The sequence below is a fragment of the Apium graveolens genome, unplaced genomic scaffold (genome assembly GCF_009905375.1).
Source record: "Apium graveolens cultivar Ventura unplaced genomic scaffold, ASM990537v1 ctg1410, whole genome shotgun sequence".
Lineage (NCBI taxonomy): Eukaryota > Viridiplantae > Streptophyta > Magnoliopsida > Apiales > Apiaceae > Apium > Apium graveolens.
In genome coordinates this window covers 24,920-50,576 of record NW_027417225.1, presented here as the reverse complement: position 1 = coordinate 50,576, position 25,657 = coordinate 24,920, and the positions used below count along the sequence as shown (strand labels likewise).

Sequence of the window (25,657 nt, the reverse complement as noted above, 5' to 3'; positions counted from 1 at the left end):
ATAATTAAAAATTAAACTAAATATAATTATTTGGATTTGGTTAATATTAGTTATTTATATAATTATAAATTTTCTTATATATCTATAATATCCATACTATTTATAATAAAAATAAGAATTATTTAAAATAACGGTGCATCGCACATGTTATAGGCTAGTATATATAGGCTACTATATTGAAGACAAAGAGATTAAAAAAAATATAAAAAATGGGCAGATTGGTTGAGAGTATACCTGACAATTCGGATAACCGGTTAAGTTTCAGATCGGATCAATTTCGGATCGGGTCTACTTTCGGATTATGATATATTTGAAGAACATTCGGATCAGATTGTATGTGCTTCGGTTCGGGTCTAATTCGGATTAAAATCGGATAAAATTCAGATCAAGACCAGATAAAATTCTGTTCGGATTAAATTCGGTTCAGATATTTTCGGATCATAACTTATTACTTTTTTCAAATTTTGAGATTTAAAAATATCTTTTTTATTTAATTTAATATTTTTAATATAATATAATATATTTTTACAAAAGAATATGATTAAATAAGTATGTTATCATAAACATAAAATTATTTAAAGTATAAATTTTGCTTATTTCGGGTCATATTCGGTTTTAATCGGTTCTAAGTTATAATCGGATCTTGTATTTCAGATTATTTTCGGTTAAATTTTCGGTTCGGATATTTTTCGAATCGGTTTAAATCGGTTTTCGGATAATTATCGAATTGTATGATTCAGATCTCGGATCAGATCTCGGTTTCATAAATTTCGGTTCGGTTTTTCAGATCCAGACCCATTTTGCCAGGTCTAGTTGAGAGTAGAGAGCACAGTGAAGTTGTAGACTTGTACGGAGATAGAACGGAGAAGACTTTTGAGTGTGTTAGAACAACTCTAACAATTTCTTAGTTCATTTACTAAATTTAATATAAAATATTGAATTTTAGTAATTTAAGACGTCAATAGCTATTACCAACTCCAACAACATTCTCTATATTCATTTTCTTATATAATATTTAATCATTAAACATTATTACATAAAGGGAAGAAAGATAAAGTGTTTTTTTTTCAAATATATATTATAAATTAAAAATTAGAAAAGAAGAGAGGTTAGCTAAAAATAAGAAAATTGGAAGAAGATTTTAGCGGATCTCAGTGATTTAAGGAAACAGTAGTTTTCTCCATATTCCTTATATTTGACTTTAAGATTCGATATAACTAAGGTATTAGAGTTGCTCTTAGCATTATATAAATATAATATTGGATTAATTTTAATAGAAGCTGATATTTGCTGAATAAAAAAAATTACGAAATTACGCCATTGGCGAAAGTTCCTTAAACATTTGATTTTAACCACCCCATCCACATATATTGGATATGGGGCCCCAACGTTGCCATGCCCCTCGACAAAAACAAAAATTATTATTTGGGTAAAATCAATAAATCATGTTATTGATAGTAGCTGCAAATTCATTTGATTGCCTAAAACTCTAAAACATCTTCACTTGAAACAAACACCGCCATGGCTTCAACTTATTCTTTAATGGCAGCTGCAACTACAAGTTTTACAAACAATAATGGAGCTTCTATATACAATTACTTCACTACCCCTCCTGCTACTTTCATAACCAGAGCAACTTCTTCAACAACTGGCCCACTTTATGCTGCTTCTTCTTCTGTATCATCTGCACCACCACCACTCGTTTCCTCTATTCTTTCCAAGGTTTCTTTTCTTTACTCATCCTTTTTATATCAATAATATACTTGCCTGCTTTCAATTCCTCATTTTTTATGGTGTATGTGTTTCATTTATTCAGTTTTTTTTATAAGGGGTTTAGTTAACTTTTTGATTTATTTTGGTAATGGTCAGTTGTAGAAATTTCAAGACATCTTGTTAGAAAAATGAGTATTGACTAGGCTACGGTGCTAGAGATAGATGAATTTAGTTACGGGATGACACGTTATTTACAGTTTAACATTTCCCTTACTCGCGCATTGTATCATTAAAACAATCTCCACGGGGGCGTAATCTCACCAAATAACTTGTCCAAAGCAAAATGCATGTGCGAGTATGTTCAGTTAGCAAAAAGAGATATTTGTTTGTACCACTACATTTACATGGATCATTGTTGTTAACAAGTTTTACTGTTTATGCTGCTATGTACTATCTGCTATCTAACTTCTATGTACCATTAACTAGCTGCTCTATAGGGAGGGGAGATAGAAACCCTCTAATCAGTTAGGTTTTTGTCATGAGAGACTTTCATGCTAACTTTTAAATAAATGTATTTGAGCTCTGGAATTTAGTTTAAGTGTGAATGTAGTCCTGTTGATAGCTAAAAATTGAGCTCTGGAATTTAGTTTTGGTGTGAATGAGTTAACAAAAAAGAAACAATTTTGTGGGATTTCTTTGCCAGCCCTTGTTTGATTAACGGGTATCTATCTGCAATTTCAGTAAAACTTGTTTGCCCTCTAATTGCTTTCAGGATTACTAAAAATTAATGTTAGGTCTGAAGTCAGGTTCTAATAAGGAAGGTGTTGCGGAAATACATGACAAAGTTAGTTCTAAGAGATGATTGTAGTAGTAAGTTTATGAGCCTAATTAAGTATTGAGTTCTATCACATGCTATGCATATTAAGATTAGTCTACTCTTTAGTTGATCTGATCATTGTTTAGAATTAGGAGATAGGATTAGGATAAAGATAAAGTGATGAAGTCGTATTTATTGACAAAATAGAAATAGTTTTTGAGTCCTTAGTAATCAAAAGAGTAAATCACCCTTTTTGCAAACTTTTGATATGTAGCTGTAAGTAAAGGTGCATATATTATTACCTGTAACTAATTATTCCCTACAGCTGCAAGTATCTGCAATTTCATGGTCTAATCGTTAATAAGAGTACTTTTGAGACTTAAGATGATGAATAACGATGTAGTTGTATAAAAGTTTAAATCTCCCTCTCTTTTATTAGTGCTGTAATTGTTTGATTCGAACTCTAGATTATCAAGAGAATTGATTATCTTGCCTTTAACTAGGTGGTGCAAACAGATCGGGGAGTTACTCTTAAGAAAGATGAGCATAAAAAGGTAGCTGAATTGGCTAAAGCGTTGCAGGAATTTTGTGTGGATGAACCTGTAAAATGCCCTCTTATATTTGGAGGTGAATTCTTTTCTCGGATTCTGTTATCGCAACTATATGATTTGTTCCTCCATTTCTGCTTTAGTTCTACTCTTGTAGACTTCCACAAATTCATTTAAACTAGGGAAATCATATACTTTTCGTGTAAACATTATTTTTGTTGCATTTGATCTCCTGCCGAACGTTTGAGTGCCGTAAATTCTTTTTCTAAAAAGAATATTTTAACTAATTACATGGTGCACTAATGTTATACTTTTTGAAGCGTAAATCATATATATAGCTATTGTCAGCTTTAGAAATTCCTTACCAGTCAAATATTTCTCTGACACGAAGAGCTCATCTCAGCATGCAGTTGCATGTCAAAATTTTATGCTTATAAACATAGCATATCAATATCATAGACAAATGTCTTCAACTTTCCTGAGATGTTTCATACACTGTCAACACCAATATAGAATTCAGGAGCCTCGGGGGTTATTACATTAAGCTTTTTAACACTATAAACACCTAGATAGTATTCAGAGTGTCAATGTTTATAAATTTAGCTTTTTTTTTTCCTTAGCAGTGTAAAGTTTTATGAAACTATTTGCAGTCAAAGGGACATTAGTTGGGCCTCTGAATGTAAGATCTCGAGTGTGGGAGCCTACTTATAGCTTGATTGCGTTTCCAATTTTTTCGCAGTTTTTTTGGTTAAATATTTACAAATTTATTATTTTTACTTGTATGACAAGTACATGACGTCTCACTTTAAATGTATACCAATTTTTCTTTCAAATTTGATGTCAAATATTTCATTAGTGGAATTCAGGACTACATCTATATCTATGAAGAATGTTCTTATAGTTTTTCTTATTTAGTACACCTCGACAAGAAAAGGAGTTCAGTATGCCAAGTAGACTGCATTTTCCTATTTTAATCTCTAGTCCCCTAATTCCTCTTTGATGACCATACTGATGTGGGCTGAGCAGAAAAACCGAAACGAAACCGAACAACCGAAACCGGTAAAAACCGACTAAAATCGAACCGATTAAAACCGAACCGAATCAAAAACGGGAAACCGAAAAACCGAACCGTTACTAATAATCTGTTTCCGGTTTTAGAGTTAAACCGACCGAAAAAACCGAAACCGAACCGATTATTTAATATATTAATAAATAAAAATACATATATTATAACACATATATATTATATATCATAAAAATATAATAAATAATTTAAGAATTCAAACTTTGGGCCATAGATACAGGGTCTATAATTAATTAATGACAACGAGAAGTACAAGTGCAGTTCTAATTTTAAGTTCTAGCAATTATTGGTTTACTAGGATATATAATCTGACCATTAATAAAAAGAAAATGAGGCCTAGCTTTTAACTGTTGGTATTTTAACTTGATAGATTTTATCTCTTACGAGAAGCAATTTAGACCAAATTGTCATCTGAATACTTGGCAGGCTTGGTACATCACATAGCCTTCTGTAATTACTTCAGTTCCAGAACCTTATGGTTGAAATATTATAACTAGTCTTGAGTTCTATCTATATTCGTCTGTCCAAGCTAGACTGTTATATTGCCAGGTATTTCGTGCTTCATGGTGACTGACTGACCGCAAAGGACAGAGAGGGAGGGGGAGAAAATGCAGAAAATAGACTATGAGTGATGAATTTAATGACACTTTTTTTGGCTTTCAAATAATGTTATTTTGTAATGTCACTTTTTATTTCAATTTATGTAAAAACTCACATGATGTGGTTGGTTTCTTAAATTAAGCGAACTCCTTTAATTCAAGTTGTAATAATTTTTTTTGCCGGTTTTAAAACCGAAACCGAAAAATTAAAACCGAACCCGGACTTTTGAAACCGAAACCGAAACCGGTGATTCGGTTGCGGTTTTCAATTTTTAAAACCGAGGATCTTCGGTTTCGTTTTTATCAAAAAACCGACCCAAACCAAACCGTGCTCTCCCTTAGATGTGATACAAGTTACCAGATCCACAGTCAATAACTACTTCTATAATGGAAAGTTAAGACACTTATGTATCAACTGTTATAGATGACAGTTGTAATTTATGTTACTCTGACTCGAGTCCGGAGTGTCGGACACGACACATATCCGAGTGTCGGACTTAAGAAGTCTAAAAATTGAGGACACGGGGACACTGTCCTATTTTTGGACACGGGTACAGGGACACGGCATATTTTATCAATAAACAATTATGTTAAGTTGGACATCTTAGAATAACGTAAAAACAGAACTTCGATTAAACTTTATATTCTAAAGAACTTTGCGAACTTGGCATCTTCCCTACTTTTATCTCATTCTCGCTTCTTTTTTCTTCTTAAATATTTATTTTGAACATTAAGTGTGACTAATATTTGATCTATAAATTGGTGAAAGTGTCCATATTCCAGTCAAAGGATCTGACACGGAATAAGTGATGTGTCCGAGCGTCCAAGGGTCCGACACGGGTACGGCAACCTAATCAGAAGAGTCGGAGTAACATAGCTCGTAATTGATGATAAATGAAATATTTTTCAGTGGTTTTCATATTACTTAGATAATTTTGTTCATTCGGATTTATGATTTCAGGTCTTTTAAATTCTAGACTTGTTTTCTGCTTATCTCTTTCTTTCTAGTATAACTGTAACAAGGTTCAGTTAACAATTTTTACAGAATGGGATGTTGTTTATTGTTCAAATCCTACATCACCTGGTGGAGGCTACAGGAGTGCGCTGGGCCGAATATTTTTCAAGACAAATGAAATGATACAGGCTGTTGAAGCTCCTAATATTGTGAGAAACAAGGTTGCTTTTTCTGCATTAGGATTCCTTGATGGTGAGGTGTCTTTGAATGGTAAGTCCTTTCATAAAACGACTTTGTGATGAAATTATGATGTGATATGTTTTGTTGAAAATTGAATTGAGTTGGTTTTGCTAGAATCACAAGTTTAGTGAGACCATGCTTGCATATTATTTCGTATGCTTTAATAATCTTATGCAGATAGTATTTATCTGTAGTCTGTACTGAACATTGAAGTCATAACTCTAATGCTTGTATGGACTAATCTTGGTCAGGCATTTAATATTTTATCATAGAGATTGCTAGAAAGATGTGTGGAGTAACTGATTAGATGCAGTAATAACACAAAAGAGGAGCGTTTAGATTGCTGTCATTGTTTAAAATGTTAATCTTATCCCAGAGGGGCTTGTTAGCTTAGGTGGAGATGTTTATTGTCTTCTAATCTGTTTTCAGACAATCAGATTTCACTAAAATGAATCCATAAAATGATTTAAGCAATTGGTTTATTTGTCTACCCAATCCCTTCTCCAGCCTCGTTTCTCAGTGTAGAGGACTGCTTGACCTTGCAACAAATATCATTTAAAAATAACGAGCAAGTGGTACAAAATTTGTTGCAATAAGCCATATATGCAGAATGTAAGACAACAAAGCATAACACCTAGTATTGGGTAAGTAAATCCTAGAGTAGTTTCTATTGTCAATACTCTGTCTGTCTGGCTTTCTTTCTGCTGTCAACTAGACCATACTATATTTCTTATACTCGTCACTTTATAAACAAGATGACGGGGGTACATCTCTGCTGGTTAGTAAAGTTTTGAAGCCTGTCTGCAGCAATGAATCATGTTTTACGCTGAATTCATCTTTTTTCTTTGCATACATAGGATGTTATTCTTCATCATACTCATTTGCAGGAAAACTGGCGGCTCTAGATGAGAAGTGGATACAAGTGGTGTTTGAGCCACCTGAACTGAAAGTGGGAGGACTTGAGTTCACTTATGGTGGAGAGAGCGAAGTTAAGCTTGAAATTACGTACGTAGATGAGAAGATCAGAGTCGGCAAAGGTTCCAGAGGTTCTTTATTTATTTTCCAAAGACGCCAACCAAGTTCCTGATTTCTTCCATCTTCATTCGAAACTTTCTACCCATCAAGTAAATAACATCAGTTTCATTTCCAATTAGTTGTATATTGTGCAATTTGGCGCACTGCCCGAAATTTATTGTTACTTTTGTAATCTATTATATTTTTCAACTCAAATATGATCATTGTATTTGTCATAATTTTTTTTAGAAACTAACATTTAATATTTCTTTTACCGATACTCTTAATATTTTATTGAGAAATTACCAAAAATTTCATTTTTTCTAATTTTTTTTACGATTATACTATATTCTGAAAATATTTAGCACAAATATTTTATGACCAAAATTAGATAGAAATATAATTAATTGTATCGAGTATTTTTTGAGTGAATCTAGTTACATACAATTGGTGAAACATGTTGACTTTTTGCATCAAGTTGTAGAAAAAATTGTATTTTTACACATTTTTTTGCAAAAAGATATATGTTTGCAAATAAAAATTAAAGAAAATATAATTTTACATATAATTTTGAAAACTGATTTTATTTTTAAAAAATATTTTAAATAAAATTTGTATATTTTTAAAAAACCCCTATTTTATCCTTGATTGTTTTATAATAGACTAGGTGGTTGTTTAAAAAATACACAATTTATTTAATATATTTTTGTAAAAATAATATAAAGCTGCTAAAGGGACCAAAGCCCCGTACAAACACGGGTGGTGGCCCTCAAATGTGACTTGGTGGTTAAAAATGACCATAAATATCACTTCAAAACGGTATATCGTCTACCGTTTATGTAAAATATCTAAAACGGAACTCCGTGTAACGTTTTGGTATTTTAAATTTTTTTATGCACAAAACGGTAGATAAAATTCCGTTTTGATACAAAACGTTATATGATGTACCGTTTTGCGCCAAAATGCTACTTCAACCACCGTTTTGCACATTATAAAAAAATTAAAAAAAAATTAAAGTACAAAAACGGAATACCATGTACCGTTTTGCATTAAAAATATAAAATAGATGATGAAGTACCGTTTTGAATTAACATTTTGAGCCATTATTTTCAAAAGTGACATTTTGAATCATTTAATACTAAAAAAATGACATTTTAGTCTATTGTTCACCCTACAGCCCCGAGTCTACTCCTTTTTCCGGCGACCCATATCGGAGAACGGCGGTGCATCAATCTAACTCACCCCTCCGCCAACAGGTTTCGCATTTTTGTTTGTGGGTTATATTGTTTCTTTACATAATTCACTTATTATACATTCTAAACTTATTGAATTGCCTTATGTATCAAACATGTAATAGTCTTGCTTCATCTACACCTCATTATGTTATTTATACAACTCTTTCTTCATCATACATTTATGCCATACATGTAGCATCTCTACTTATATTTGCATGTCACTCTTTTCCTTTTTTTCTTGAATGAAGCTGAGTTTAATTTTTTATTTATTTATTGTTTCTTGGAATTTTATGTTTCACTAGTATCACTCCATACAAGTTATTTTTTAGGAGATATGATGTTGTGGGTTGGTCTAACTTGAAAAGATAGCTGACAGTTTTGATATTTATGGAGAATTTTATTGTGTTCGATGGTCAAGAGTTCGGGTTTAGTTGATTAGTACAGAAATTGCCAATGTAGTCATGTAGGATGCTATCCTAGACACTTTAACATTGTAGCCTTGTGCTGTGGATACCCCTTTTTAATTGGTTGGTAGCAAGATCTGGACTGTTGAGGGTGTAGACCTCGGTAGAGGCATGAGCGAGTGAACATTTACGGGGTTATCTAGGAAATTTTATAAGTTATAACTGAACTCATCTATGTTACCTTGTAAAATTCTTTGTAATCTATCAACGTTGTTGTGTTTATTACATGCTTAATATTTCTTTTTTTTTTAGTTCTATAAATATTGTACCAATTTCTAATTAAGTGTGCCAATAGGACACTATTTTCTACTCTAGAAATCATCAAATGTATACATTCCTGGATGTTTTTCTGGCTCGCCTATGCACGTATCGTTGTATAACTAATGTTTAGATACTTGATGATAAAATTGAATATCCATTTTTTTCAGTTTTGCCAATAATGTTTGTGGGAGACGCTGGTACTCAAAAGGCTGAAATTGAAGGGGCTCGCTCACAGGCGGAAACACTTGTCTATAAGACCAAGGTTGTTAAGGATATCAAAGATGCTCATGTTACTGTTCCTTCATATTATATAATGATATTAAATGAATTACAAAATTCGAGTCATTTATCCTCAATGATCTTGTGTGCATGCCTTCATGATTATGTCACATCTTTGAGAAGTATCTCTTTCAGCCAATTCAAGTCTTTTCTTATGTCATTGCAGAAGTATCAGGATGATATACAGAAATTAGGTCTTGGAATTAAACAACATGAAGACATTATTAAGTTTCTGAGGACTCGGAAGAACAGCATAGACGAGTCCATTCTAAATCTGCAAGGTATGCAATATCGGTGTCAGCACTCAGCACTATATACAATAATATAATTTTGTATAATGAGTTAATGGGAAACTTGCATAAGTTAGAACTATGGTTTTCTTTTTCACACTGCTTATACTATAAAATATAAACTAGAATTTCATTTTCCACGAGCAATTTTTTAAAACAGATTATTTATCACTAACTAGTTGCCACTTGGCAGAGGTCCAATAGAACATTAATAATTTAAATGTTTATGTAATCTAAATGTTTTGCCAACTTATAGCTTCAAAGTTCAAACCTAGGTATCACAGACCTATACTTATAAAATTTTATGTTTTAACTCAAAGAATGTTAAAGATCTTGATTCTTGACATTGTAAGCTAAGATGAAGAATGGGTTCCGTTAAAAATCTATTATATTTAGAAATAAGAAAAGATTTTTATCATGCAGAAACGATGTTTTTGTCACCTCATTTACTCATGGTTCCATTACTTTTGCTACATTTATTGCTCAGTTACTATCGGCAAGTATTATGCACCTATGCAACCCGTGACCGAAGAAGAGGAAGCTCAAAGTGAGGATGAAACAAATAGAAATATTTTAAAGCTGGAGAAATCTGCCGCTGGACTTATATGCCAGCTAAAAACTCGGCACGGATCTCAGGTTTCACATAGTCCATTAGTGAAAGATGTAATGGGTATCGTTGCTACTCTTGGCAAAGTGGATGATGAAAACCTTAGCAGGTCTGTTTGAATTCTAACTTGTATGGTTGTTAGTGTTTTTAAAAATGGTGTAATTCTTACGATAAGTCTACCTCTTTCACTGAATGTATCGGAGGTGCTATTTTAAATTTGGCTGCGTTACAGCTGCGAGTTTTCTTTGTGCTGCTAATGGCAAAAGATATGATTTTTTTTTCTGTGTTGTAGCTATAATTGATTCTAATAGATGTCTGTGACTTACTCTCGAAGTCATAATTACTCCTTGTTCCAGCAATACTTTGTTATTGTTGAATCAGAAATCTTATGCAGTCAATAAGGCGTTACTAACTAAATTCAAGCCTGCTAAAAGGTGCCCTGCTGCACACAAACAAATATATAAGAGTAATAAGAAGAAGGCCTTCATAATTTTGGGGGTAGTATTATATTTTTTAATCACCAAAATAATGTGTCTGCAAATAAAGATATTTCTACATTGGAAATAAAGGTATCTCCAGATTGAAACTTCTATACTGAATTTGAATGCAGTATCGCAGTCTATAAGTGTGCTCTTGTTTTGTAACAAGTTTTAACTATATTGAAACTATTACGTAATAAACTATATTATTATTGAATCAGGCTTCTTGCAGAATACTTGGGAAAGAACACAATGTTGGCACTTGTTTGCAAGAACTTTGATGGGGTTCAAGCTATGGAGTCTTGTGATATAGAAGGTGCTGTAAATAGGAATTCTGGTCTTCATGGGCTTGGATCATCTATTGGACGTACTATTGATGGGCGATTTCTTGTCATATGTCTTGACCATTTAAGGTACGTGTTAGTTTCTTCATTTGTTATCCTTCACAGGTTTTTCCTTCTTTCTCATGTTTATCTTTTTCTTTCTTCTCTCTCCCTCTTTATACACATATATATTTCAGACCATATGTTGGCAAGTTTATAGCTGATGACCCACAAAGGAGGCTTGATCTTCTGAAGCCAAAATTAGCAGGTGGAGAAATTCCTCGTGGCTTTCTAGGATATGCTGTGAATTTGATCTATATTAATAGGGAAAACTTGTCATGTGTCACAACCTCTGGCCACGGCCTAAGGGAGACTCTGTTCTATCATCTCTTCTCGCGCCTGCAAGTTTATAGAACTAAGGAAGACATGATGCAGACCCTCCCCTTTATAACTGACGGAGCATTATCTTTGGATGGTGGAATAATAAGAAGTCCTGGTGTTTTTCACCTGGGCTATAGGTAAGAACTCAATCTTAGAAATATCACTTTCTTCCGCTTTTTGTTGCAAAATCTCTAATGATAATCTCCTCCTATCAGGATATAAGTTGTAACAACGTTGATAGTACTTTTACAATGTTCTGATTGCGACCGTTCATATTCAGGAAATGTTAAATAAATTATGAAGATTTCCTAGTAAAAACAAGCTGGGGTGTCTAACTATTTGTTTTCGATAGGTGGTCGTTCTGTTGCATCTCCACATTTGTCGTCATTGCCATAACTAGTATTTTAACTTGAGTGCATGTCAGGGGCCAGATTTCCACGCCTTAAGAGCATTCTAATGCTAATAGCTAATTTGGTTAGCTAAACTAAAGATTATCTAAATTTTTTTCCAAGGGTAATGAAATATATACTCCTATGAGTAGCTATAATAATGATTATGTTAAGATGAAGCTGACATAAGCATCATGCCGTCATCATTGTGACCATAGCATGACAGAAGTTACTGTAGAATACTTAGCCTCCAAGTTTTACTTTCTATATAAGAGCTTAGCTCTTCTGTAGTAATCTAATAAGCAATTATATTACTCTACTCTAAATATACACCGCAGTTCATATATACTTCAATTTCTTCCATTCTATCTATCATACATATACATACCTAATTCTAAGATGGTATCAGAGCATGGTTAGATCGTAAAGGAGAGTTTTATTTCACCGAAAACTTGTGGTTATTCCAAGGGAAACCCAGCTACTCTGCCCAAGTGCCCGGATTTAGTTTCATGAACACATGAAATGATTTCTGATTAAAACACAAACCAAAATCTATCCAGCTATAGACAACAACTATACATCCAACCAGTCCTTTACCGGCGGACAAAAATTCAGCCACACACTCACACGCCCCACCTAACGACCACACGTGCTGTACGCGCCGGCGCGTGTATCTTCTTCGTCCAGAATCTTACTAGGGTTGTTTAGGAACTCTTGCTCATCTTCTCCGGCCCAATCTGTATGTGTAAACATCCTACCCATCTGGTATGACTAATTCAAACCTTATAGATTTATAGGCATCTCTATATCAGTTTTTATTGCTGCGTATTGTTTGGTTTAAAGATATACACACGGCTGACATTCACTGTAATTTGTACCAGTACTTGCTAAAAATTGGGCTTAGTGAATATTGGGCTTGGAGTATTTTTCAAAATTGTGCCAGTCTATAAGATTAGCCTCTTAAATTAGTAGTGGGTTGGGCTAGCTCTAAACAATATCTTTAATTAATTATTTGGGTTTTTTTATTCGGTCTAATTTAATATGGCTGAGGTTGTTGATTCATCTATTACAAGTGACAACACTGCTATAAGTAGTAGTAAGTCTGGGTTTCCTAGTACTCCGTGAATCCTAAATTTGATGGAAAATTTTTTCTAGCTTGTACTACGACATTAAATCCCATAAATTGATGAAATATATCAATGGAAAGGCTAAACAGGAGAGCGATCCAAGTTTTGATGATTGGGATTCTGAAAATGCCATGGTTTGTTCATGGTTGTTTAACTCTATGGAGGTACATATTCGCAAAAGCTATATCTTTATTGGTACAGTTGAGGAGGTTTGGCTCCCAACCAGACTTATTCATTCTCCGGAAATGTGGCCAAGCGATTCGAGGTCAATCGAAAGATATGGGCACTAGTTCAAGGAGGTCGAACACTTGCTCAATATTACTCTAAGCTTACGTCATTGTGGAGCGTAATGGGTCATTACTCAATAATTGAGTGTAAAAATGCTGAAGATCAAGAGAAATATCAAAAAATGATGATCGAGGAAAGGGTGATGAAATTTCTTGATGGTTTGTCTGATGAGTACGATTCAATCAAAAATCAACTTATCGGACAGATTCCATTCCCTACCGTTGAGGATGCATATGGTCGCGTTCGGCTAGAAGAAAGTCGAAAACAAAGTATGGCTCCAACAACCCATTTAGATACTCTTAATTGGAAATGTTCAGCAACTTGAGGCAGAAAACCAGAACATGTCACCAGCTCTAATAGGTGAAAAACATGTCCCTCAGTGTGATTATTGCAACAGGCCATATCACACTTGTGAAACGTGATTTGTCTTTGTTAGGATGAAAATACGCGCTAATATTACACGCAAGTATACGCGTTCACAAGTAATATAGAATTATTTCTAGTTCGTTCCCACAGAGACTCTTTTAGGTTAAATTCAATTTATGCACTTATGCAACAATGGTATTAAAATTATTCAATGGTAAGATGATAACAAGTTTAGATTGTTTATAACTACAAGATTATACTACTAATATTAGCTAAGAGAATTAAGGTTGAATTACTTATATAACACAAATATGAGATTCTAACTTCATTAAATACTTCATTCAAAGTCATTGTTATTAACCTTAGCATGCAATGGTGATGACAACTAATCAGATAACACGAAACTAGTAAACGCCAACTTTCTTTGTATGAATACCCTACTACCAGACATCCACAAAAGCGATAGAAGCTGAATAGACACCAATTATGTTGAGACCCTATATGTCTATAGAATTTGACAACATAGAGGTTTAAAGTACAAGTTATTTATCGTGATTACACAGGGCAAGTAAGATGGTTAAAATTACCTACGAATCATGCATAACAATTATACATGAACCTATGCTAGCATGGCAAGTTCTAAACCTCTATATTTACTTTCGCTTCAATAGAGATTAACACGCTATCTTATATGTTAGCTACGCACATAAGTGGAATAAGCACAACCAATACTAGGATATCAATTAATCACCACACACCAAGATATTGAAATAAATTAACTATAAAAATCCATAAGTAAATCCGTTAAAACCCCACGATAACAATTAGCTCATAACCGAACTCATCGTCTACCGTCTACCATGGGTTCCAATGAAAACATGATAATAAACAATATAAGAGTATTAGGGTTCAAGACAAATCGAAAACAAACATCCAAAGTATCAACTATATTGAAGAATACGGAAGTCTTCTTCTCCGTAGCCGTCTTGTGCTCTTCTAGGTCTTCGTATTGCTCTCCCTGGTCTCCTTGTTTTAAAAACGTCTTATTTAGGGTATATATAAGCTTGGATCGAACTGGGCTTCAAAATCTCCAAAACGGACTTGAATCAGGATCTCGGCTGAACGGACCAGCGCGGCCGCCCCGCATACCAGCGTGAGCGCGCCGTGCTATTGTAGTTGGAATTCTGAATTTTCTTCTTTTTGCTATAACTTTTGCTCCACTCGTTAGAATTTGATGAATAAGCAGTTCACGCGAAGCTCTCGAGATCCTCTACAATTTGGGAATAGCCTTGACTTCAGATTCTTGGCTCTTTTCAGCATATATTCAATAAAAGCTCCATTCTTCCTCCAACTTGTGCCTGAGATGCAAAAACACAAAAACACATCAAAATACCAACAATTTGAGTCCAAAACATCAACTCAAGCTTATAATGGAACGTTCCAAATAGATTTAAAATTCACTCATCACACCCCCAAACTTGAATCGATGCTTGTCCTCAAGCATAAACAGACTTAAAACTACAAAACAAACCTAATGCATGAATGCAACTACGTGAATGCAACTAAATGATAATGCAATCGATCCCCTCTGAATAATCATAACCAAATGAATAAGCCAACGCCTCTAAGAATGCAATAACTCAAAACAGAGTTCGAATATATCTTATAAATCAACTCACAATCCAGAACGTGCTTGTGTGGAATGCTTAACAGAAATACTCTCGATACTAAATAAATAATCATAACTTATCTATCATCAAAACAATTACAAGTTTATAACTAGAATAGACGTTAAATGCATAATGACTCACAACACAAGGATTCATGCTATTATTGAACACATAACGACATGCTTATTTGACCGTGCAATGAGTGAAGTCCCACAAGACTTATGCAAAAATACCCATGTAGCGAGCGTTAGGTTAACAGATCCTAGACTATCAAAGCCTTAGGTCACTAGGCACAAAGTCCCCTAGAACTGAATAACTCAAATATTAAAGAGCTCACCCTTGATCAATTATGCATAAACACATACTTTTTTTTTCTCTTTTTTCTTTTTCTGAATGAGTGTGTTTCGCTCAATCTCATTCAATCCTAGACTACTCATAAATTATGAGCCGACTACTAGCCATTTGACGCCTAGCCACAACAAGCATTGATATCCAATGTTTTTCTCCAGTTTAAAATTCACTGTTCCTACGTCATTACGAGAATACTAAAAATTCTAAATATAACCAAGGATTTAAATCTCAACAAATAAACAAGTATGATCATGATCTAGCTCAAAAGCAATCCTATAAGACTTGTGAATTTTTTTTTCTTGCATGCAAATCAATTCATTAGGACTTAAACAACCCTCTATTCGTCATCACCACACTCAAATTAACATCAACTTATCAGATAACAATAGCTCAACCTAAGGGATCATGGTATATGCATGCGAATGCAACTACATGGACTCACATACAAACACTAACAAAAATGTCCTATATGAACAATCATGCAAAAAAATATGAATTAAATACAACTAAACATGCAACATGAAACTATATGAATCTATATGGACACACACAAACTAATCCTTACATTATCACCCCCAAACTTAAAATTTTCAATGTCCTCATTGAAGGTAATAATAGGGATTTCAGACATACCTAGTTAGTGGGAGGATCACCCTCTTCGGGTGGAGGATCAGGTGGCCAATCAATCTCGACACCAGTGTCTCGGAAAACAATACCGAGAGCGTGTGTCAAATCTTCAGCAAAACATCGGTGGATGTCATGCATGACCTCAATACGCCGAATCAACCTTCTATACTGCGCATCACCAAGACCAAACTTATCAACTGTCTGTGGTGCACGAGAGGGACCATCTGTAAGCACGGAAGGAACCGGCCGGTCACCCTTTAGATTATCATAGATATCTTCCAATCCCTTGTCAGGGGGTGCACCTAAGAATGCATAACTCAAGTGATCTGGCAGTGGGTTGAGCTCAAGTGTGGGGGCTTCTTCAATAGATGGCTCGAGACGCTCCTGAGAAACTATCAGCTCTGCTAACCTAAGAGAATCGAATGACATATCCAACTTCCTCTTCCACGGAGGTGCATTCAAAACCTGCAGTTGCTCTGCTTTTTCTTCATCTTCAATAACTGATTCCCCTATTAAGGATCTCTCTAAGGTATTCAAGCTCCGAATTCACGACAGAGTCTACCCACTCTACTTTAAAGAACTGCTCTTTATCCGTGGGTAACTTTATTGCCTTGAACACATTAAAAGTGACCTTCTCATCTTGAACCTTCATCGTAAGCTCTCCTTTTTGCACATCAATGATAGTTCGGCCTGTAGCCAAGAATGATCTTCCCAAGATAATGAGAATCTTCTTATTCTCCTCAAAGTCTAGAATGACAAAATCAGCGGGGAAGATGAGCTTATCCACCTTAACCAAAATATCCTCCACTACTCTCGGATAAGTGATGGAACGATCAGCAAACTACAAAGACATGTTCACGGGTTTTGGATCAGGTAGTCCAAGTTTCTTGAAAACTGACAAGGGCATCAGATTGATGCTAGCTCCCAAGTCACACAAACACTTGTCGAACGACAGATTGCCAATGGTGCAAGGAATAGTGAAACTTCCAGGATCTTTAAGTTTCGGAGGTAATTTCTGTTGTAGCACATCACTGCATTCCTCAGTAAGAGCAACGGTCTCTAAGTCATCGAGATTCACTTTCCGAGAGAGAATACCTTTCATAAACTTCGCATAGCTAGGCATCTGTTCAAGAGCTTCAGCGAAAGGTATGTTGATGTGAAGTTTCTTGAACACTTCCAACAACTTAGCAAATTGCTTATCCAACTTCTGCTTCTGCAACCTTTTAGGAAACGGAGGTGGAGGGTAGACCTGTTTTTCCCCTGTATTACCCTCAGGAGGAGTGTTGACAACAACTTTCTTCCTTGGTTCCACCTCAGCATCCTTTAACACCTCTTCTTCGGACACAATCTCATTTTCAGGAATTGGTAAGGGTGCAGATGCACTTGCATTCTGAATAGAATCTTCAGAATCTTTGTCTTGCTGAAATCGGGGCTTGCGACCTTTCCAGACCTCAAGGTGATGGCGTTCACCTGTTCTTTAACTTCACTCTTGCCTGGATTGGCTTCTGTATCACTAGGAAGCGTTCCTGATAGTCGATTCAATAAGGCGTTAGCAATTTGCCCTATTTGGTTCTCCAGAGTCTTGATAGAAACAGCCTGACTTTCACATATAAGAGCCTGGTTTTTGCACATAAGCCTCAACTCCTCCAATTCAGATTTTTTATTCGAAGATAGACCTGCACCTCCATGAGTTTGTTGTTGAAGTTGGAGTTGTTTTCTTGGGGCATATTGCGGTTTTTGAAAACCAGGAGGGTTGAATTGCTTGTTTCCAAACTGCGAGAACGGCTGATGCATCGCATTCTGATTGTTGCTCCGGTTGAAGTGAGGATGATTCCAGTTGTCAGGATGATAAGTGGCAGGAACTGGCTGTTGCAGCCTCTGAAAGTTGCTTACAAACTGAGTTGATTCACTAGATATAGTGCATTGCTCCGTCGCATGCGGACCTGCACACAGCTCACAAACACTGGTTATCTGATTAACACCATAGTTAGGCAGAGAATCGATCTTCATAGACAATGCCTTTAGTTGAGCAGTGATAGCCGTAGCTGTATCCACTTCAAGAACTCCTACTACCTTGCCCTGTGACAATCTCTGAGTTGGATATTGATATTCATTAGCAGCCATCAGTTCAATTAGATCATAAGCTTCCTCATAGCTCTTGGCCCATAATGCTCCACCTGATGCTGTATCGAGCGTGGGCCTTGACTGTGCTCCCAAACCATTGTAAAAACATTTGATGATCATCCAATCAGGCATGCCATGATGAGGACACTTCCTAAGCATCTCCTTGTAGCGCTTCCAAGCTTTACATAGAGTTTTTCCCGATTGCTGCGCAAATTGAGTATGAGCATTCCTGAGTGCAGCTGTCTTCGCCATAGGGAAGAATTTAGTAAGAAACTTCTGAGTAAGATCCTCCCAAGTAGTGATAGAACCAGCTGGTAAAGAGTGTAACCAGCTCTTAGCCTTGTCCCTCAGAGAGAATGGGAAAAACCTCAGCTTTATAGCATCTTCAGAAACATTGTTGAATTTGAAAGTGTCGCAGATCTCAATGAAATCTCTAATGTGCATGTTAGGATCTTCTGTCGGAGCACCCCTAAACTGGATTGAATTCTGTACCATCTGAATTATGCCAGGTTTGATCTCAAAGGTATTAGCTGCGGTAGCGGACCTCACAATGCTAGATTGAAAGTCATTGATCTTTGGTTGAGAATAATCCATCAACGCTTTCGTTGCTGCTGGTTCTCCCATTGTAATAAAAACTAGAGTACCTGAAACACACACAAGTAATCCGTAAAAGTAAAAGAATCCGAGTCACTGAACTTTAACGACCACTGATGTCAAGCACATAAACTAAAAATTAACACCGAGTCCCCGGCAGCGGCGCCAAAAACTTGTTAGGACGAAAACACGCGCTAATATTACACGCAAGTATACGCGTTCGCAAGTAATATAGAATTATTTCTAGTTCGTTCCCACAGAGACTCTTTTAGGTTAAATTCAATTTATGCACTTATGCAACAATGGTATGGTTATTATTCAATGCTAAGATGATAACTAGTTTAGATTGTTTATAACTACGAGATTATACTACTAATATTAGGTAAGAGAATTAAGGTTAAATTACTTATATAACACAAACATGAGATTCTAACTTTATTAAATACTTCATTCAAAGTCATTGTTCTTAACCTTAACATGCAATGGTGATGACAACTAATCAGATAACACGAAACAAGTAAACGCCAACTTTCGTTGTACGAATACCCTACTACCAGACATCCACAAAAGAGATAGAAGCTGAATAGACACCAATTATGTTGAGACCCTATATGTCTATAGAATTTGACAACATAAAGGTTTAATGCACAATTTATCTATCGTGATTACATAGGGCAAGTAAGATAGTTAAAATTACCTACGAATCATGCATAACAATTATAAATGAACCTATGCTAGCATGACAAGTTCTAAACATCTATATTCACTTTCGCTTCAATAGAGATTAACACGCTATATTATATGTTAGCTACGCACATAAGACGAATACGTATCAATCACCACACACCAAGATATTGAAATAAATTAACTATAGAAATCCGTAAGTAAATCCGTTAGAAACCCACGATAACGATTAGTTCATAACCGAACTCACCGTCACCATGAGTTCCAATGAAAACATGATAATAAACAATATAAGAGTATTAGGGTTGAAGACAAATCGAAAACAAGCATCCAAAGTATCAACTATATTGAAGAATACGAAAGTCTTCTTCTCCGTAGTTGTCTTGTGCTCTTCTAGGTCTTCGTATTGCCCTCCCTGGTCTCCTTGTTGTTAAAAACGTCTTATTTAGAGTATATATAGGCTTCAAGATCGAACTGAGTTTCAAAATCTCCAAAACGGACTTGAATCAGGATTCTGGCTGAACGGACCAGCGTGGCCGCCCCGCATATTAGCGCGGGCTGACGCTGTTTCTGGAAGTCTGGCGCAGACGCCCCGCATACCAGCGTGGGCGCGTCGTGCTATTGTAGTTGGAATTCTGAATTTTCTTCTTTTTGCTATAACTTTTGCTCCCCTCGTCAGAATTTGATGAATAAGCAGTCCACGCGAAGCTCTCTAGATCCTCTATAATTTGGGATGGCCTTGACTTAAGATTATTGGTTCTTTTCAGCATATATTCAATAAAAGCTCCATTCTTCCTCCAACTAGTGCCTGAGATGCAAAAACACATAAACACATCAAAATACCAACAACTTGAGTCCAAAACATCAACTTAAGCTTGTAATGGAACGTTCCAAGTAGATTTAAAATCCACTCATCAGTCTTGCACCCTCAACTCAAAACTCGGGAATGAGGAGGACGCGACCGAGGTGTCTACTGTGGGGCCTCATTTGGAAGAAGTTCAGGCAGAGGCACAGGACGAGGGATTCCTTTTAATGCTCATCATGCAATATCAGATAATGAGTCATTTTCTTCATCAGGGATGATGACTACCGCAGAACTCGATACTTTTCGTTAGTTAATGTCTCAACTAAATGTCACTCCTATAACTCACACAGCCAATTCTGCTCATGCAGGTATATCTTGTCATTTTATCTCCGTTGAATGAACATTATGGATCATTGATTTTGGAGCTTCATCACATATGACTAAAAGTTCTAGTTTCCTACAGTCTTATCACGATAAAACTGGTAACATACGTGTTGCTGATGGAGGCTTTGCACCTATTCACGGAAAGGGCACTTCTATTTGTCTCCCATCATTACCACTATATGATGTTTTACATGTTCCTTCATTATCAGCAAATTTATTATCCGTTTCTCGTATTACTGAAAATCTTAATTTTTCAGTAACGTTTTTCCTTCTCACTGTGTCTTTCAGGATCTGGCGAAAGGCAAGGTCCTTGGCAGTGGTAAAGTGGTGAATGGTCTCTATGTCATGGAAATATGTCATGGAAAGGAATCCAATTTCTCCTTCGATAGGTTATCAGGTGTCATCTAAATTAAATCCTGTTTTAGAGTCTTTGTTTCAATGACGTAACCGGTTAGGTCATCCTTCTTTTGGTGTTTTAACACATCTCTTTCCTAATTTGACCAAAAAATGTTACAGGGAAGAGTTTTTCTGTGAACCATGTGAATTGGCCAAACATAAAAGGTCATCTTATCCATCTAGAAATAAAAGAAGTTCTACTATTCATACTGATGTTTGGGGTTCATTTAGACATCCTACACATGACGGATATAGATGGTTTGTTGTCTTTGTTGATTGTCATTCTCGACTTACTTGGATAAGTCTTCTTAAACACAAAAGTGAAGTATTTGACTGTTTTAAATCTTTCCACCATATGATACAAACCCAATTTTAAGCCTCTGTCAAAATTCTTCGGAGTGATAATGGTACCGAATATGACGGGTCCTTTACATTTTATTTGGACACATGTGGTATTATTCATCAAACTACATGTGTTAAAACATCTCAACAAAATGGTGTTGCAGAAAGAAAAATTGGTCACTTACTACAGGTAGCACGGTCTCTTATGATAACAATGCATGTCCCCGAATATCTTTGGGGCAAAGCAGTCATGATTGCTGCATACCTAATCAACTGTCTCCCTTCAAGTGTTCTACAATTCAGAACACCCTTGTCCTTTGGCCCTGAACCTTCCTCACATCCTTTGTCTCTTCGGATATTTGGGAGTGTCTGTTTTGTTCATAATCATTCTCCTTCTAGAGATAAACTTGATTCTCGTGCCCTCCGATGTGTTTCCTATAATGCATTATCTCCTTCATCACTTGCTTTTCTGACATCGTTGTCTAGTGTTTCTGTTCCACGTACTTGGCAGGAGGCTTTGTGTGATCCTAAATAAAAAGCTGCCATGATAGAGGAAATGGATGCATTAAAACATAATGACACTTGGGAGTTAACTACTCTCCCCGCTGGAAGGAAGGTAGTATGGTGCAGATGGGTATTCACAGTAAAACAAAAGCCTAATGGGTTGATTGAAAGGTACAAGTCAAGACTTGTGGCAAAAGGGTATACTCAAACTTACAGGATTGATTATCAGGAAACTTTTGCCCCAGTAGCGAAGATAGCCTCTATCCGAGTTTTAGTATCATATGCAACAAACCTTGGATGGGAACTTCAACAGTTGGATGTAAAAAATACATTCTTGCACGGAAACCTGAAAGACGAGGTCATGACATTCCACCGGGCTTTTCTACAGCAGCAACCATTGGAAAAGTATGCAGATTATAAAAGACTATATATGGATTGAAACAGTCTCCAAGGGTCTGGTTTGGCAAATTTCAGAGAGTTGTGGTCAGATTTGGCTACAAACAGGGCAATTCAGTTCATACTATGTTCGTGAAAAGAAAAAGTGAAAAGATCACAGTATTAATCGTATATGTCGATGACATCGTGATCACTGACAATGACACGTGTGAGATTGTAGATGTTAAACGGAGACTTGCCTCCGAATTTGAGATGAAGGACTTGGGAAAACTACGGTATTTTCTTGGAATTGAAGTCTCTAGAAGTCGTATCTTCCTTTCACAACGGAAGTATACACTCGACTGGTTAAATGAGACAGGAATGTTGGGATGTAGACCTGCAGATTCTCCTATAGAAGCAAATCATAAACTTTATGGAGATGTAGGTGACATTGTTGATAGAACTTAATATCAAAGGTTAGTTGGAAGGCTAATCTATCTCTCACATACTATAGGCAAGATATAGCAGATGCGGTGGGAGTCGTAAGCAGATACATGTTCTGTATGATCCTCGACAACCTCATTTGGATGCAGTTTACATGATATTAAGGTATCTTAAAGCTGCTCCCGGAAAGGGTGTTATGTTTACTAATAACAATCATCTCGGAGTTGAGAGTTACACCGATTCAGATTAGGCTGGTTGCCTTGACGATAGGCGCTCCACCTCAGGATATTGTACACGGATATTGTACACTTGTTGGAGGTAATCTTGTTACTTGGCGAAGCAAGAAGCAACCAGTGGTTGCATTATCTAGTGCTGAAGCATAATATAGAGATATGACTTGAGGTGTACGTGAATTACTATGGATCAGATTGCTTCCAACAGAATTAGGCCTTGCATCAACTACTCCGATGAAATTGCATTGTGATAACAAATCAGCTATTGCCATTGGACATGATCCAGTTCAGCATGACAGAACGAAGCATATTGAGATTGATCGACACTTTATCAAAGAGAAGATCTATAACGATACCATTAGTATTCATTTTATGAGATCTGAAGATCAAGTAGCTGATGTGTTAACCAAGGGTTTGTGTTCGAAAAAGCTTCATCCTCTATCCTCTTATAAGCAAGTTGGGCATGCATGATATATATGCATCAACTTGAGGGGGAGGGTTAAGATGAAGCTGACATAAGCATCATGACATCATCATTGTGACCATAGCATGACAAAAGTTACTGTAGAATACTTAGAGCTTCTCCAAGGGGGTTAGTTATTTTGGTTAGCTAAAATAATATAAAATAATAGTTAGCTAAAATTTAGATGATGAAAAAGGTATTTTACTCTAATACTATTATCTATAATGCTTAGCTATTCTTTAAAAATAATAATAAAGTATTAGTTTTAAAATTTCAAGATCATGTGGATGATTTTACACCATTAGATTTATAAGTAGAATATTACTTTAACAGTTTTAATTGGCAGAGCTGATGTGGCAATTATAGATAATGGCTTCCCAATCAACAAATTTGGAGTATCATTTTAGCGTTATCTAAAAATTTAGTTAGCAGGTTGTACCCTTGGAGCCGCAAATATCAAGACGATTAGCTAAAATTTGTTGTCCACGTAGTATATAGCTAAGAGGTGAGCATGGGTTGGATATGCTCTTTAGCCTCCAAGTTTTACTTTCTATATAAGAGCTTAGCTTTCCTGTAATAATCTAATAAGCAATTATATTACTCTCCTCTAAATATACACTGCAGTTCATATATACTTCAATTTCTTCCTTTCTATCTATCATACATCATACCTACTTCTAAGAGATTAGGTAAAATTAGACCCACGATAAATATATCTTCTCAGCAAATATAGCTAATGAAGTGTGGTTGTCTAAATTTTTTGATGAAGGGAATAGTGGGTTGGAGTGCTACAATTTTTACATATCCTCTGTAACTTTGCCACCTAAAGATTTTACCTAAGGGTTGGAGATGCTCAGGCAGTGAAATCTGTAGGGTCCTTTTAAGGTTTCATATAAAATAGGAGGTTGTGAATATGGTTTCATAGTAATCCCAATATTCTGGTTGTCATCAGTAGGCCAGGCAATCAACATGTACTTATTTTTTTTGAAAAACTCATACCATCACATGAATCAACCCTCTTAATAATTGCTTACAGTAACTAAAAGTATGGTTATCTTTTATGCATTCTTATTTTTTGTATGGCTTCATCTTCATTTCTCCAACTTTGTTCTTAAAGGGAAGAACCAGAAGTGAAGTTCCCGAGGATCTCTGAAAAATCGAGTCTACCTGGAAACTACGATGAGATCGAAAACAGTCTACGGAGCAAAAAGTGGAATCTGGAAAGATTGCTAGAAGATATGCGTAAAGAACAATCAATGCTGGACCAGGCCAAGTTCATGTTTGAAATCAAGAAACAAGAGTTTGTTCGTTTCTTGGCACAAAGTTCACATCATGCTCCAGCTTCCCTTCCCTTGTAATTTGAGAACCAAGTGTAGTACTACCAGGAAAAAATGGCATCAGTTTCAAGTGTTTTGGTTATTTCTACCATAGATGATGTCTTTGTTATGGTTTTATTTGTATTATATAGATGATTATGTTGTCTTAGTTATCCATCCCCCGTGTTGACTGTTAATTCTGTTCATTCTTTCTAAAGTTCCCTATTAATCTTTATTGCATAGCCATTTTCTCACAGTTTGAAAAAAAAAATAAACAGTACCGACTCTTGTGGCAAGTAATTATGCTAAAAGAGGTGTGCCATATACTAAATTATAAAATAAGTTAAAATCTGAAGTTGAGAACTTCAGAAATTAAGATCTCGTAACAAAGATAGAGTTAATTTTGTTTTGTGAAAAAGAAGCTCACATCATTATACAAACAAAAACAAAAAAGGAGTCCAAGGGTGCCTTTGAACCATATGATATCAACCTAACAGTGCCGGGATAAAATAATGGGGCCTGTGCGAATATGAAAATTGGGCCATTGAAGTTGTACTTTAATATAAATTTAAAAGAATTATATTTGGACAAATAAAAAGAAGACCAAAAATCAATTTTGTATATCTATTTTAATAAATTACAGTTTGCATCCCCTACTTTAAAATCCGCTCCAATTTGCACCATATTTGTCAAATTTTATCAATTTTTTTGTCCAAATTATTGTCTTCAACAACATATGTAATCTATTATTGAAGAAAAAAGATGAGATATATTGTTAGAGACATCAATTTGGGCTAAAAAATTAGGCAAAAAGGTACATGTTGAAGCGGATTTCAAAGCAGAGGATGCAAACTGCAATTTATGAAAATAGGTATACAAAATTGAG

General features: G+C 35.5%; 3 protein-coding genes and 1 non-coding gene across 5 annotated transcripts; 3 read left to right on the top strand and 1 right to left on the bottom strand.

The window, feature by feature from the left end:
* Positions 1-1,379: 1,379 nt before the first annotated feature.
* On the top strand, positions 1,380-7,244 carry LOC141699851 (putative plastid-lipid-associated protein 8, chloroplastic). Its single transcript, XM_074503661.1, has 4 exons — positions 1,380-1,722; positions 3,034-3,157; positions 5,807-5,986; positions 6,844-7,244. The coding sequence occupies exons 1-4, from the start codon at positions 1,522-1,524 to the stop codon at positions 7,041-7,043; spliced, it is 705 nt and encodes a 234-aa protein (XP_074359762.1). The 5' UTR covers positions 1,380-1,521; the 3' UTR covers positions 7,044-7,244.
* Positions 7,245-8,120: 876 nt separating this feature from the next.
* On the top strand, positions 8,121-25,004 carry LOC141699850 (protein DEFECTIVE IN MERISTEM SILENCING 3-like). 2 transcript variants are annotated; one of them, XR_012566135.1, is made up of 8 exons: positions 8,121-8,226; positions 9,098-9,192; positions 9,376-9,490; positions 9,987-10,215; positions 10,807-10,998; positions 11,106-11,426; positions 20,987-24,426; positions 24,573-24,708. XR_012566135.1 is itself a non-coding variant. In XM_074503660.1 (7 exons), exons 2-7 carry the CDS (start codon positions 9,109-9,111, stop codon positions 24,811-24,813), a joined length of 1,182 nt encoding a protein of 393 aa, XP_074359761.1. In that variant the 5' UTR covers positions 8,121-8,226; positions 9,098-9,108; the 3' UTR covers positions 24,814-25,004. The 2 variants fall into 2 exon arrangements, 1 of the variants encoding a protein (XP_074359761.1); XM_074503660.1 differs by lacking the exon at positions 20,987-24,426 and having other exon boundaries at positions 24,573-25,004.
* LOC141699849 (uncharacterized) lies at positions 14,330-20,840 on the bottom strand. Its single transcript, XM_074503659.1, has 2 exons — positions 16,114-20,840; positions 14,330-14,817 (listed from the first exon to the last, which is right to left on the bottom strand). Exon 1 carries the CDS (start codon positions 18,853-18,855, stop codon positions 17,431-17,433), a length of 1,425 nt encoding a protein of 474 aa, XP_074359760.1. The 5' UTR covers positions 18,856-20,840; the 3' UTR covers positions 14,330-14,817; positions 16,114-17,430.
* On the top strand, positions 18,362-18,468 carry LOC141699852 (small nucleolar RNA R71). Its single transcript, XR_012566136.1, has one exon. It is a non-coding gene; the product is annotated as a small nucleolar RNA R71 (small nucleolar RNA).
* Positions 25,005-25,657: the final 653 nt, after the last annotated feature.